This window comes from Mycetomoellerius zeteki, unplaced genomic scaffold (assembly GCF_001594055.1).
Source record: "Mycetomoellerius zeteki isolate Tzet28-1 unplaced genomic scaffold, Tzet1.0 scaffold332, whole genome shotgun sequence".
Classification (NCBI taxonomy): domain Eukaryota; kingdom Metazoa; phylum Arthropoda; class Insecta; order Hymenoptera; family Formicidae; genus Mycetomoellerius; species Mycetomoellerius zeteki.
Window position 1 is genome coordinate 1053972 of NW_017257319.1, and position 16433 is coordinate 1070404.

At 36.2% G+C, this 16433-nt stretch overlaps 2 protein-coding genes across 2 annotated transcripts in view; both read right to left on the reverse strand.

Moving 5' to 3' along the window:
- CrebA (Cyclic-AMP response element binding protein A) overlaps nucleotides 1–1977 on the reverse strand; it is a 37164-nt gene extending 35187 nt beyond the window's left edge. Inside the window, exon 1 of the mRNA XM_018452211.1 lies at nucleotides 1900–1977. The gene's annotated coding sequence lies outside the window, so the exon portion shown is untranslated. The remainder of the gene's footprint in view (nucleotides 1–1899) is intronic.
- Nucleotides 1978–8826: 6849 nt separating this feature from the next.
- Nucleotides 8827–16433, reverse strand: part of LOC108725227 (uncharacterized) — a 13846-nt gene continuing 6239 nt past the window's right edge. Inside the window, exons 3-7 of the mRNA XM_018452115.1 lie at nucleotides 13073–13124; nucleotides 11232–11306; nucleotides 10813–11122; nucleotides 10263–10699; nucleotides 8827–9937 (exon numbers count right to left, since the gene is read on the reverse strand). Coding sequence (XP_018307617.1) covers nucleotides 9371–9937; nucleotides 10263–10699; nucleotides 10813–11122; nucleotides 11232–11306; nucleotides 13073–13124 — 1441 coding nt within the window. The 3' untranslated portion in view covers nucleotides 8827–9370. The remainder of the gene's footprint in view (nucleotides 9938–10262; nucleotides 10700–10812; nucleotides 11123–11231; nucleotides 11307–13072; nucleotides 13125–16433) is intronic.

A 16433-nucleotide genomic window follows, 5' to 3' on the forward strand; every position in this document is an offset into this window, starting at 1 on the left:
AGATCTTACATGCGTGCGTTTTGTTAAACTCTTCGAGATTTTATATGCGGGATAAATGTAAAACTTAACAATCACTGCGAATAAGTTATCGATCAATAGTTAGGTAATTTACGTCGTACTAATGATGACTGGATTTAACAGTCGAAACGTTCATGTAATTTTATACCTATATGTGCTTCCTTATTATTTATTTATTTTTGACGTAGTTCAAAGAGTCAGTTATCATTATAATTTGTTTATTATTATTTAATTTTATTAAACTTTATTAAATTGATCAATTTCATTGGCAATATTATTTTTTCAGCTTCAGTTTGTGATTATGTTTTCGAATCCGACAGTAATTGACATGCACTTTGTATAACTGGAAGGTGTATTTCACGACGTACTTATTTGTTTCTTTTTTTTCTTCTTATTTTTTTCAAATAACACAGCTTGTTCGCGCAAATGTCACTTCCAATATAATCATCCGGCTCCGTTCGACCGACCTTTCGACGCGTGAACGATTCCACGTAACTACAGTCGATGCTAATCGAAACTGGTATTTCCGGAAAGAAAAAGGAAAGATGCATCGATCGATGCCGACGAGAATGCAAGATCCGCATGTTTTAGAAACACTGTTTCTATCAATCGCAATTCGCGCAATTGCGAGGAACATGTGAAGCGTTCTTATCGCAGCATGATGCGTCAAACTTATAAATACTATCCTCAGCAAATTTTATCGCTAAAGATACGATGAAAGTTTCATTTCACCTTTGATACGTATGACTTGAACATTCCAGACATCGCTGTCAGCAAAGATTGCGATACAATCCACCGAACACGATAAATTTATTCCATTTATCCCATAATCAGAGAAAAAGATATGTAGTAACAATTATACATATATTATACATATATATAAGATGACAACTACACAAGTTTTATATGTAGAAATAATGTACAATACATAGTTGAATAAATATTTTATTGCAACTGTAGAGAATAGTTTCTTTAATTATATATTACTTCTACATAATATAAAACTTATATAGTTGTCACTTATAAAATTGCTACTATTATGTTTTTCTCTGACAGCAATATTGTCGCTTAACAACCACTATTCCACGCAGTTGCGATCAAAGATGGATCGATTGTCGTGATGCTGTGAGAATCATCTTGAGGGGTTCATCAATCGGCGGGAGGAGCTCCACATTCCACGCTCGTCGCATCATTCGCCTCAATATTGCAACTGAAGCCTGTATCAGATTATGCATTGGAGATTGAGGATTGCAAATTGGAGATTAGAATTAGAGCGATTAGAATGAAATGGATTAAAATTAAAATTATCTTGGCCAAATTCTAATTTTTAATTCGCAATATCCTCGATCTCCAATATGTTATACTCTGATACGGTTTTGAGAATGACTGTGTTCAACGGAAAAAGCAGGATTCTTTAATATGCTTGGTTTGTACACTTAGATCCAGTGATGAACTGAAGTAAAGGCAAAAACCAATCATTTTAGCTATAAGAAAGAATCTTACAACACATCGGGAAAGCTGCTTTTTCTATTGGACGCAGCCAATCTTTTGGGAATTCATCGCGCCGGTGTTTTGACAAGTAGCGGCGCGGCGGCGCGCGGAGTGAGCCCAGAAGCGAGCGATGATCGATCCGGTCCGATCGTCGTAATCGGAGCGCACCAGATGGAACGGAGCGCCGGCTCGGCGGCGCGTGCACGTGCACAGCACCGGGTCTGCAATTCTGCATCCGCCGCGCGCGCCGCAGCGTCCGTCGAGTAGCCGGAGTAGCGGTACCAGTGCACGCGAGCACCGTGGGACGGAAGATTGATGAAAAAAAGAAAAAAAGAAGAAGAAGCAGCAAAGGGGAGAAGATTGTAGAGCTGCGTGCAAGTTGTTACTCACCGAACGAAAAACGGACCACGAACGTGGAAGGAAAGAGAGTAATCTCTTGTTGATCTCCGAGATGGGCGAGTCACAGAGGCTAGTTTTCCAAGTATGTTATTTTAAGGCACAACACACTCTGTATATTGCTCGCTCACGAGCGGTCCCGATGACGACGACTGCGCCAATGAACGAACCGAAGAAAGCGGGACGGTGCGGTGGGATCGATAGCCAACACCCGCGCACCCACGAGAGCTGTCAGCCGAGTCCTTTCCAACCGGCTGTTTCGCAAACGCTTTATACGCGAACACTCGGAGCAATCGGAGTATTGGCAGGCGGCTATCGGTAGTATCGATTTTCGGTACGGTAGCGCGCGAAGGTTCTGCTTGCCTGTTTGCCTGCTTGCCGTTGGAGAACGAATGAACCGAGACGTCCGAGACCAGTAGACCCAGAGCAGAATCAGAGCCAGAGGCAGAGGCAGAGAATGCCTGTTGGTGCCCGTTGGTGCCCGTTGGTGCCCGTTGGTGCCCGTTGGTGCCCGTTGGTGTCCGTCGAGGCCGGATGCGCGCGGTACGACGTTCTCCTTGTGAATGTGGGACCAGTCGACCTCAGTAGGACCGGCGCGGCGACGGCCGCACGTGCTGGCGCCGCAAGGCACTTGAATCGCTGCCGCTCGACCAATAGCGACGAACCACCTGTTACCAGCGTACTGAGCTATCAGTTCAACAGTGAACGCGGTCGCGATGCGCGCGCAGCTGCAGCCTTATCAGTTGTGACGCGCGTCGCCGAGCGGACTTTTAAAAGCGCGTAGAACCGCTCCGGTTTTCGGCGACGCGACGTGTCTCGTAAACATCGCCAAGAGACACTAGTCTACGAAAGGAAAACAAGAAACTGGGTCGTCGAACTGACAATGTGACAATGAATCTTACAATTAGAAGCGAAATAATGAGGTGACGCGCGAGGAGTTGCATGTATCAAAGAGATAATCGGTGGGTGCCTTCCATTTAGTAACACGAGTATATTGTTCTGTCTTTACTCATGGATTGCAAAGAAAAATAGAACGTTGTGTCGTTCTATTTTTCTTTGCAATCCATAAGTAAAGACAGGAAGGCAACCGATGTTGATAAATATTTTGTTTCTCAACAAGTAGTAAGTGTTTCTTATACAATTTTTTGTATTGAAGGATATGCTTTCAAAAAGTTCCATCTTTTTATGAATTCGCACTTTGAATTTCTTATGCAATAACGCAAATTCATAATGATTATACCGTAAAATGTCAACTAACTTTGACCCAAATTTTGATAATGCTCAACAAGAACTGAACTAGAATCGAAATCGAAAACCGTTTCATAACTCTTTTTGTTAGATGAATCGGAACCGAAATCAAATTCTATATAGTTTATACCAGGTCTGTCCAATTTGAGCTTCAATGTGAGTAAGATTTAGTGAACTGTAAAGTGTTGATAAGCATTGTTCAGACACTTTACAGTCTCCGAAATCTTATCTATATTGATTTTTTTACGTCAATGGCTTTGCGTTTTGGCTCCGGAGTTCAAATTAGGCAGGCCTGGTTTGTAATATCGGAATTATAACCGAATCAATCTTTCTCTCTTTACATTGTAAGATTCTCGCTCTTCCTCTCTCTCTCTCTCTCTCTCTCTCTCTCTCTCTCTCTCCCCCTTTCTCTTTCGTTAGCTCACTCATTTATATTATCATCGCAAATTGTGATTTGAATCCTTGCACATTTACACATGTAGTACACGTACAAAATATATTAAATATATTTTTAAATTTTTATTTCTTCCTCCAAATATACAAATGCAATTTAACAGAATAAATATAGTAAAAAGTCACTTTAAAATTTAAACTCTTTATCCCTTACCGCATGAGTAACCGAAAAAACTGTTAAAAAAAATCGTAACTTTTACAATTTCGACTTTCTTCATTAGTCAAGGAATCGAAATTAAACCGCAACTTATTCAGTATTAAACTGTAACCAGAACCGAACTGAAAAAACTTTTCAGTCCAAGTCTCTGATGCTCAGATAAGATGTATGTCAAAATCGGAACATATAAAAACGTCTTAAAGAGATCTTAAAAACGTTTTAAAGAGGTTTGGCCCGACTGGGTCACAGTTATTTCATTTTGCGATATTGCGATATATATATATCTAATAAGTGTATAAATTGCTATAAAAAATTTTAATACAATATTTTTTAATAATATATGAAAATGAATATTATGTATAAGGCGTTTTATCGTTTTATCATTTATGTACAATTTTGATATATTAAAATAATAAAATTTAATATAAAAAATTACACTGATTTACACAAGGTTTCCGTTTCTTCACGTCTGAACGATGATATCATGTATTCTACTCCGTACAGTAAAAGAAAGATTTGCAAATTGTTAACCAGTTTTGTGCGAGGAAGAGTTTTTCCATAAAGAAAATTTAACTTTCTAACAAAAAAAGAAAGAGAGATCTCAAAGTTTTCTGAAAGTTTGTGACATTGAGATGAATTCAATTCTGCAGGGGCTTTAAAATTTGAAAATTCATATTTCAGAAAATAAATTTAATTATCGTGAAATTCAGTCTTAGAATTTCAGAAAAATAATTTAATTATCGTGAAATTCAGTCTTAGAAGGTTTAAAAGATTCTTGGTATGTAAAAGACAGAATTTTATTTCAGTTTGAATGTAGCCTGAAAATGTTATATTTTAAAAGGATAGTAACCTTTAATGAAGAAGGATCTAAAGTGTTACAAGGTTTATAATCAGAGTTCAGAATTCAATTTAGTTTGGAAATCAATACCTACACTCTAAATTTCTTGCAGTGAAATCTCACTCCAAAAGAATGAAAACACAACCACCCCTGAAAAAAAGTGAAAAAATTTTTGACAGTGAGGTTTGACTGCAAGAAATTTAGAGTGTACTGTTTTGTATAGCACCAATAAAGCAATAATAAAACAAAATTGGAAATTTGATATTTAATATAGGTATAAATATAATATAAAATAATGTAATAAAAAAATACTTCGCAATAAAAAATTCTTTATTGCGTTTTTGTTTTCTCAAAATCTGTGGATGTTAAATTTTTTTTAATCTTATATTCTTTTTCAGCAGCTAAAAATACATGAAAATCATTATTCAAATGTTGCGAAATAGAAGTTTTGTAAATTAGTGTAAACAATACACACGCTATAGTCCGTTTTACTTTACTTCTCAACATTCTTCTTTTTCAAAGCATTCGTTATAAGAAAGAACGATTCGTTTGTGCACCGATTGGTAAATCGGAGAGATTGGAGTCGAATGCGGCGATGCGATAGTAGTTCTGGATAATAATAGCATGGTAGGATCTGACAGACTTAACGGTATGCGGGTGCGGAAAGCAATGCGGGCAATCGATGCACGCACCCGCGACCGAACGCACTGAAGTATGCGTCTGATCCCGAGGCATTTAATCGCCAATTATTGCAATGGACCCGTTCTTTTAGTTGCACTTCCTGGACTTTGTTCCTCTTCTTTTTGTCACACAGTGTCCGATATGCAGGATATTACAATTGTATTTTCCTTTCAATATATATGTAAATAAATTTCTCTTTATTGGGAAACGTTTCTATTCCTGTCATATTCTATTAAATGTTTAGGTTGAATAGACTTTAAAAAGGCTTTCTAAAAGTAAAAATCCCCTTAAATTTTCTAAAGAAATAGTACCGTTTTAACAGCAAGGATATATACAATTGGGAAAGTTTTATTTTTATTCATTTGTAACTTCAGAATGCTTCGACAAATTTTCAGGCAAAAACGATCAAGTTTTTATAGTATATGTGTAAGTATATAATACAAGACTATATAGTACGCTATGTTTTGCATTGCTTTGTTGAAGATTTATATACATAGATCTATATTTGTGTGTTTGGCGTGCCAAAATGTGCGTACGTAGGTTTAAATTTATCTGATGTATAATATGCTTCTGTTTACTGTAGACAAAGGATGAAAATTGTACAGTCATTATTCTGTCTAGCACAATAAATGTGCGGTGGGTGAAAGATGGGAATGAGCTACGGAAGAGTTAGTTGGTTCACAGGTGCGAATCATCGTTGGGTTTCTGTGTCTCTCGGCCTGCTGTTAATTATGTCAATTCGCAACGCGTATCGCGACACGCAGTTTACGCGGAGGACACGCGGGTCCCGTGTCTAGCGACACCGGATATTCAATTAGCGGAAAGAGGTCTTACCTCCTTCGCCCGCCATCGCCCCCATTAGAAAAGCAAGTCGCGCGGCACGGCAGAAATTGTCCGGACTCGTTTAGGCGTTGAATAAAATTACGGCGCACATTGTTGCGTATACAATAGGATATGATATAGGATATTCATCCACCCGCCCTTACAGAAATCCAATTTAATATTGAAAATTACTTATTTTGAATATCATGTACAGCAGAAAAACATCATTTTATTGCTAAGAAAGATTATTACTCAGTTTACTTTTTCTTTTGAGTAACGGTTATCTTTAATAATAAATATTTTCTTGATTGAATAGTCTTAAAATATATTCATTACTAATTTTACAAAAAAACTCATTGTCATATGTGCTCAAAACAAGAATTTAGTTTCTTTTGAAAAATATTACAAAATTTTATCGAAGAAACGATTTTGTGTAATATAAATGGAATTTAATAATCTTGATTAAAGTATATATACACGGTGGGCCATTTTACGGGACCCACCCAAATTTCTCCGTCGGTAAGGCAGATACAGAAAAATAGTTCAGACAAAACTTGTTCAGGACAATGGGGGTTATTTATCTGTGTTAATAATTTTGACCTTCAGGACGATTTTTAAGGTTATTTGAAGGTCAAGGTCATTTTTTAAAATGGAATTATATGAATTTTTTTTACATAATATGATTCCTCTAATTATTCTGCATATAAAAGTATTAAGGTAGCGATATCAAAAAACCAATAGTTTACGAGATATTTTATATTTCATTTTGGCACATATTGACATAAAATATTAAATAACTCGTAATCTATTAATTTTTTGATAATCGTACCTTAATACTTTTATGAACAGAATAATGAGATGAATCAATTGGTGGAAAAAAAACACATAGTTGCTTATTTAAAAAATTATCCATTTTGCATACATATATATATACATATATATAATGCAAAAAATATTAATAAGCAACTATGTGTTTTCTTTCCACCAATTGATTCATCTCATTATTCTGTTCATAAAAGTATTAAGATACGATTATCAAAAAATTAATAGATTACGAGTTATTTAATATTTTATGTCAATATCTGTCACAATGAAATATAAAATATCTCGTAAACTATTGGGTTTTTAATATCTTTTATATGCAGAATAATTAGAGGAATCATATTATGTAAAAAAATTCGTATAATTCCATTTAAAAAAATGACCTTGACCTTCAAATAACCTTAAAAATCGACCTGAAGGTCAAAATCATTAACACAGATAAATGACCCCCATTGTCCTGAACAAGTTTTGTCTGAACTATTTTTCTGTATCTGCCTTACCGACGAAGAAATTTGGGTGGGTCTCGTAAAATGGCCCACCGTGTATATTAAACTTACCAAGATTTAGAATACATTTTAAATAAATTTGTTTGTAATGAACTTATGATGGATTTGCAAAAAAAAAAATGAATTCTTAATATATTTGAAGCAGGTAACTAATATATATTTGAATACAGTATATATTTTTTTGTGTGTACCTTGATAACTCATTTCGGATCGTACGACATGTAGAATAATTTACATTAATACATGTTACATAAATACATATACGCACATAAAAATGTCATTCTATTATTAAGAAAAGTATATCTAGTAATTACTCGGTTTTCCTTTTTTTTCTTTTAAGTAACTGTTATCTTTAACAAAGAATATTTTCTTAGTAATAGTTTTAAAATATACTTATAACAAGAAAATATTATATAAAATTTTGTCAAAGAAGCAACTTCATAAAATAAGCAATTCAAATTTGTTTGATAATCTTGGTGTATTAAATAATATTGAAGTAGGTATTCAATTTACTAGGATTCAAAATATATTTAGAATTTAATGCAATTGTGATGGATTTATGATAGATTTGCGGATATATGAATTTTTGAAATACTTGAAACAAGTAATTAATATTTGAAATACAGTGTACATTTTTATGTGTGTAAAACCAGTGAATAACGGTGCTTTTAATATTTAAAATAAATAATTAATCACTACCAGTATTAAATTTCTGTAAGAGTGGCAATTCATTTATGTACTACCGTTTCACATACATGGCTATCGATTTTGTAATTATCTCGTCGCGTCGCGGAATTTCATTCATATATCGGTATGTATGCATATCTCGACGATCATTTATACATATTTTAATAATTGTCCTCAGTAAATGATCTACGGAAATATCTCGCGTGCCGTAGCTCTTAACGTGAATTGATATAGGGCTGGCATCGTCAATAGACATAGCGTGCAAAAGAAACCAGAAAAAGAATGAGTCATAAAGGACGCCATTGTTATTTTTAACGCGTCGCTATTTGCAATGCGCACGCAGAATGACGTGCGAATATTGGGTTGATTTTTCAAAATAAAGAATTTTATTGGATTTTACTTGTTACAATGTATTGTTTACTCAGCATCGTTGAATCCACACTAAGTAGTAGAAAACTGTGTGTATCACCAATTACATGCTTCTCTCTGCAAAAGGATTCTCTATATGCTCTTCCTTTCTTCTTTTTCAGGTACAATATAAGGCTGAACAAAATATGATCATGTGATTTTGTTCGGATTAAAATCTTCTCGATACAATATTATCATTTAAAATCGTATGCTTGCTCTTCGCTCGTGTAGTACTTATACACAAAGTAACTTATAAGTATTTTGTGTGTGTATGTGTGTGTGTGTGTGTGTGTGGTGTGTGTGTGTGTGTGTGTGTGTGTGTGTGGTGTGTGTGTGTGTGTTTATTACGTAAAATACATTCTAATTTCGGTGTTTCTATCTCTCGCTTTCTCTCGTTTATTATAACAAAATAAATATTTATTTAATATATTTCAGCGTACCGACATACAGCAAGCCAAATGTCGCATTGTAAAAACATTTTTAACGCATTGCAGTAGCGTACAATTAATTTATCGCTAGTTTGCGATTAGTTTAGGGGGGACAATTAAATTGCATAACGATATATAGAATAGATACTGAGGCGGGAGAAATAAAAAAAACATCTCTCGATAAAATAATATCAAAATAACGATATAATAATAAGCTTTCAAGAACGCTTTTAATCCCACATTAAGACAATTAAGGCAAATAAGTTCAACGTTGAAATTCATATAGCTCTTTCGTGCTAAAAGACATCGCGTAATAATGGCGCATGCATGATATAACGGAAAGACATAACAAACGTGGTTAATTAGATTATGCGCGACAGGTCGTGAGAACGTCTAAATATTAAATAACGCGTACTTAAAATTCTTTCTTTAAAGCAGATTGTAATAACGCGTTACGCATCGACGTCACCAGCTTCTCCAACTCTTCGACCTTCATCTTCAGTATTTTGTTGTCCCTTTCCAGATCGGTCGCTTTCCTGGTCATTTCCGATTCCTTAGCTTTCTTGTTCATCCGTGATCTTCGCGAAGCCTCATTGTTTTTCTCACGGCACTCCCTATATTGGGTGAGGGCGACATCCTCCTCGGAATCGCTTTCTTCGTAATATCTTTTCCTCCCGTTCTTATCCTTCGTCTTTGTACTGATAACAGCGACTTTTTTCCTCTCTTTGTTTTTAATGGTCGCTATCCTTGTTCTCTCCGATCTTCGAGACGACGCTACGGGAGACTTGGCCGTGGACGAAGTTATCGTCGATGTTGCACGGGTCTCCATCCTTCGACGTGGCGGCGGTTCGTCGATTTCTTCCGTTTTTATCTTTGTGGAGGTAAATGATCGTACTGACGACGGCGTTGTTGCGTGCGGTCTAACTTTCAACATCGCCGAAGAATCGGTAGATATATTATTTTCCAGCGAACGTATTTCATCCTGTAATAAAAATCAATTTTAGAATAAACCATATGAGTAGTTAACGATTGGACGATCAAATACTTCTGCTAAATCTGCACGAAAAGAACAGTTTTGTCTCAATATCTAAAAATTTAGCTAGATACAGGCTTCAAAAGAATTTTGGATCATCAAAATAATTATGTAAGAAATTCGAACATAATGAGCAATGCTGAAAAAATCTGACAATGTTTTGATCTTGTTTGAGCGTCCGATATAATTATTTTGATGGTCCAAAATTATTTTCAGATCTAGCTAAATTTTAAGATACTTTCAGCAAAACCGTTTTTTCCATATGTCAACGTACCTCCCAAAGGTACGACAATAAGTCGAAAGTATCCGATCCAGTTGTTTCGATCGTGCGTAATTCATCCCATGTTTCGCGTTGATTTGCAACGGTGTTAAGTGACATCGGGCAAGCGTAATTCAAATCATGACTCTTGGATTGGAGTGGCGCGCTAACATCTGCATCATACTGTTTGCTCGGCGAGGTGCTCTTAGATGCTATAGATTCTGGTGACATTAACGAGCTGGATGCATTGTTTTCCTCATTATTATGTCCTAATCTGTATTCGTTAACGAGTTCCGATGGAGATAGCAGCAAATGACGATTGTCATTTGATTCTTTAGTCGTCTTAACGGTATCCATCTTCAAATCCAACTTCTCATCAGTCGTTTTCGTCAAATCTTTTAACAACTCTTCCTCTTTTGCAATCGAAACGCCGTTACCCTCGTATTTCGTATCTGGAATAAAGCGAATCCATATCAATGCAATGTTCTGCGTCGATTATATCGTTGCCGACGAATTAATGAAATTCCGTGGCCTAGTAAAGTTATTTACGTATATAAATGTATACCTGATAGTTTAAACGTAGCCGATTCACCTATATGAAAATCGCATTGACCCTGGAACGTATCCATGCACCAACCGCTCAGATCCTGAAAGTCCTCTTCCCAGGCGGAAAGTGTCACAGGGTCCTCTTCTTTCGTAAGATTTGCCTTTGTGCGTGGGAATACCCAGGGCTCCTTCAAAAGCTCGGACTCCATCGTCGGGCTTAGCAGAGGAACTGTCTCCACCTTCGTCGAGGTGGCATCTCCCAGTGGCCGCGATCTCACGCCACGAGTAACAGATAACGGGAACTGCTGACGGTTGCATGATTTTGATACCTGAAACGTTTGCATCTTCCCATCAATATCCGATTGTCCAGGTCCAGAACGCGCGATGTTTCACTGTTCCGGATTTTTTCTCGAGATCTTTTCTCGGAACAGTACTTACGTTAATAACACCTCCTTCCTCAACTGAAATGTTGCTGGTTGTTGAACGTTCGTAGATGGGAGGGATTTTGGAAACCTAAAAGAGTAATCGCATTGATTAATAAACACAATTTGATACAAAAAATCCAATTATTAATAATAATAATAGCAATAATACTAATAACAGTAATAATGATAATAGTGTAATATCAATAATATTATAATGTAAATATAAATATAAATACATTAATTTAATATTAATATTAAATGATTGTTGGATTAATATTAATAATAAAAAATACTAACAAAATACTAATTAAAAATAATAACAAATAACAATCGATCAACTTGATATTGCATTAAAGTTTATTAAATGTAGATATATTTAGTAGCCTTTTACTAAATCAATAAAATTCTTCAGTACAGACAATTAAATAGATAAATTTAGTAAAGGGTTACTTTCTAGACATTGTATTGATTCATAATTCCGAGAAAATTATATGGTAATGTTCGTACGTATATATAATCTGATAACTAGTAATCGGTAAACATCCATTCCAATCTTCACATTGCTAAGCAATATAAGCGAAATAGTAATTCATCATGATAATATATCATATTATAAACCGAGGGACTGATCTTATCTTATGGATTATAAGATTACATCTGTGGCGTATGTAAAACGTTCGATAAATTTTGCATTCTTCTTTTCCCGTATCCGTTTAGTGAATTTAAAGCTAGTTATCTTTCAGTAAAATATGGTGTCTATCTTGATTTACGATATATTTCGAGCGCTATTATGCTTAGTCATCTCCGAGCTGCTCTAAAATGTTACGTCACGCAACTTCCTATATGCAACTTATCTTATCTTTCCGTGCTTTCTTTGGCAATTACACGTTAACTCGATCGTATCGAGAAAAGCAAACAGCTTGTTGTTTCCGATATATTATATCGCCATCGTACTTACAAAAAAACCTTGAAAATGTCTTTCAATTTATCCACTTTTGTACGGATTAATAAGACTCATTATAGTCTTTATCTCGTTTTTCTCCCTCGTGATATACCACTCTTTGCGAAACTGACTCATTAGACATGGTTTTTTTTCTTCCAAGGCTTATCGGTGGGCGGACAAGGTGCACCGCAGGAAAAGCTATAGTCCGACTAGATTAGGCCGACTGGTTACGTAATGTTCGCTGTTTGGCGTTCAGGCGCATGTGACTACTTCAATCCGAGTCTCGGCACTCTCGCACTCTCGGCAGTCTCGGCCTCGACAGATCGGTGCGGGTTGCATCATGCGGTTGCGGAGTGTCGGTCGCGGCGGGCGGCGGTGGCAGCGGCGCAGCACGGTGCGGTAAATCGTAACTTGCGCACCTGATCGCGCACTCACGCGCATCAGTGCGACGCAAAATCGTCGGGCCGGGAATACCCTCGAAGAAACTATATCCGTGCGACCTGAAAATATATAGTCGCGCCGTCGCCGCCACCGCCGCCGACAACAACGACGATGACGACGTCAACACGCGTCGCGCGCTCCAATCGATCCCTCGCGACTACGCAGCACCTTTCAATCGCTAGCGGGGCCGACGGTTCCTATCGATGGTTCGCGGCGACGTATTAATACATCTACTTCCGCGTTTAGAAGTTTGTTTTTTTTATTGCTGCATTCGACCGCATCTCAACTTTCCTTGTCGCTTTTGCCAAGTATCAAACAAATATCTGTATTTCACTTTAAATACAGAACGTGTACGCTAGCTTAACTAAATAAAAAAACAGACTTCAGATCGTGTGTTACATAATGAGCACGAACCGCGAACTCTTTTACGCGGCAGAAAATCGTATAACGATTTATTCGAATTTACTCACCCTCCCTGAGACAATCGGTATCGGTGTACCTTCCACTTGGGCTGGGGTAGAGCTGGTAGAAAAGACTCAAGGAGGGTCAAGTCCGTGCTCGCACTGTGCAACTATTTTCACTCGCTCGTCTCGCGCGGCTGATGTGTCGGAATCAGGTGGACGTGCGCGCTTTGCTGTATACTCCGTCGTGTAGTCGCTTCGATCGTCGTCCGTGAAATGCGGTCGGAGAGGCGGTGGTGTCGGGGTTAAACCACGTCACGGGACAGTGTTGGGACTGTTGGGAGTACGATACGCGTATACCGTCGTGGATAACGTCATCCGCGACGAATCGAAAGCGGAGTGAGCTCACCGAGAGCGAATCGAGGCGGATCGCGGCGCCGTCGCGACGCGCCGGCCGGAACACGTCATGTGCGGTATTCGAGACGATAATCTCGCCGGGAGTCGATAATTTATTGTTCCCTCATGCTGCTTCCAACGTGCGATCGCTCGTTTAACTCGCTGGACCGCGGCTAATTTTCCAGCTTTTTCTTTTTTGACGCTTCACTAATTCACCACGGTCGTTTACCGCAGCCAACTGGAGCAAGCGCTTCTGCAGTTCTTCGAGTCCCTCCTGAATCTCTTGAAAATGTTGCGAGATTTAGAGAGAAATGTAGAGAGATTTAGATCTGTAACATCATCGTTATTTATAACATATTTTAAGTTTTTATCAATTGTATATATATCTATGTAATGGGATGACTCATAGAGAGACTAATTGGGAACGTATCAATGGATGAGTGTCTGTGTATGTGTGTGAAATTGGAACACGACTTGCGCGTTCATCGAGCTCCGAAAGCTCCGAAAGAGAAAGTGTGCTGACCGGATGTAAGAATAATTACGTCGTGACGAATAAGAAAATTATTAGCGCAAGTCGACACTAATGAAAGCGAATGGATGAATAACGCTTTTAAATAAAATTTTCTTTACTTTCCAATACATATTTCAACCTTTATAATAATATTTTATTAAATTATTTTGTTATAGAATTTAAGGCAATACCATTAAAAAAATAAAAAATAAAGATAATTGCGACGGTAATTTAGATTAAATGTCTCTCGTGAATCACGTAACATGGTAGCGGAGTTGCAATTCAGTTGCTATTTTAGCACTCTGTGTATCACTCGCCATCGTTTTGTTATCGTTTCTCGGTGCAGCCGAGTTACGATAAGCACAGTCGACGATGGCTAGATGGAGTTGCAAGTGCAAGCTCATGCTGCAATTTGCTATATGCGTAGTCAAGCAAAGTTACACGTTTTCAAGGATTCGAACCGAAATTATATTATGGATTAAAATTTTGGCCTGATTACGATTATGGTCCAAGGCTTATAGTCGACTTTCAGTTTCGGTGTCCGTACCATTTCTTTTAGTTATAACAGTGACGTTACAAGTATATAATTACCGAAACTGAAAAAGACCGAAAAAACCGAAATCTAAATGAAGAGAGAGAGAGAGAGAGAGAGAGAGAGAGAGAGAGAGACTCGATAACCGTTATCCGTTACGGTCAAAAAAATGAAACCAAAAGTTGGATTTAGCCTCGGACTGTTATCCGGACCGAAAATTTTCGGTGTCAGTTTCTGGTTTTATTATAGCAACCAGCATATTAAGAGTTTTTCAGCAAACAGGAAAACTAGCAACTAAACAAATATAGACTTATATAAATTATAATTCTTTAGCTAGTTTTTGTCAAAAAATATATTAAATTTATAGAATGATGTGTACTTTTTACCTGCTGGTTTTTTAGAATTAAGACTAGTAGAGAGGTACGCTATCGATGCAAACCATTTATGTTTAATGAATATTTAAAGAAACATTTAGCTGGTATGTTTTTATGGTTTTTAAAACGTTAAATAGACGTTATTAATGTTAAACACGTTTATTAAACCGTCGAAGTGTCTTGTATAAAAATTTGTATTTTGAATTAGTAAAAAGACGTCTTATAAAACGTTTTTAATATTTTTATAAGATTTATTTAATAATTTGAAAAATGTATCGAATTTCAAATGTTTATATTAAAGTTTAAACACATCTACAATTAATTTTTAAAATTTATTAAACGTATTTTGAACATAATTACACTACTCAACAAAATTAAAGGATCACTTGTTCCATCCTATAAAAATAGGCAAATTTCAAGATAGAATAACTTCGTCAAAAGGTATCGTATCGAGATGTTTAAAAAAGCATTTTAAAGCTTGAAACCTCTACTTTTCAGATCGATACTTAAAAAATCGGTCTTGTTGATATGTGAAGTTACACAAACATAAATGAAGACACATCAGATATCAAAATTTTTTACGAAATTTGCGAAGTGCCACGGCGCGAATTAAAAATTGCGCACAAATGCGATTTATAGCTTTCGAAAAAGTGAATCTTTACCTTTAATTTGCTTTTATTGATCTTTGTACGATTTTTTTTCATTAAGTTATTCAACATCGAAGCAAAAGGGTTGTTTCTGCTTCAACATTGAATAACTCGGTGGAAAAAAATCGTACGAAGCTTCATAAAAAAAGCAAATTGAAGGTAAAGATTCATTCTTTTGGAAGCTATAAACCGCATTTATGCGCAATTTTTAATTCGCGCCGTGGCACTTCATAAATTTCATAAAAAATTTTGATATCTGATGAGTCTTCATTTATGTTTATGTAACTTCACAAAATATCAAAAAGATCGTTTTTTTTTTAATAAATAAATAAAACAAGGGCAAACGAGCCAACTACAATATAAGATCTTTAATAAACGTATATATATACAAAAATCAAACGTTTCGACACCGATCGGGTCATTTTCAATGTACAAAAATAAAACATCTTACATACATAATCAGAAAATCAGTCAAAATATAATGTCCAGTGAGAATTTTGTTATATTCTTAAAAACCAGTCCATATTTAAAAATATTGACGAGATCAAAATCGCAATTCTACCATCTGAATAAATAATAAATTAACGTTGCGTTATGAATTAAATAAACGATGTACATGTTTTATAAATAAGATTAGAGAGAATGTAAATTAAATAACATATATACCTCATATTGTCTCAATGATGTAAAGCGGACAACGGTAGGATCACTCAGTTAACAAAACTATGTTTAATAAAAGTTATGTACAATAAAAATTAACTAAGCCATGATGCGCTTGAATATAACGTTTTAACTCTATCGACATCAAGCGACGTTATGACAAGAAAACAAGGAAATAGGAAAGAAAATAATAATGAAGGAGACAAGGACATTGTTAGGAGGGGGAAAGAGATTGAATAATATTTAGGTATGATTCTGGCAAGGATTCTGTGTCATTTTGTTTATTTAGACCATGCGTTTGTCGTTTAAT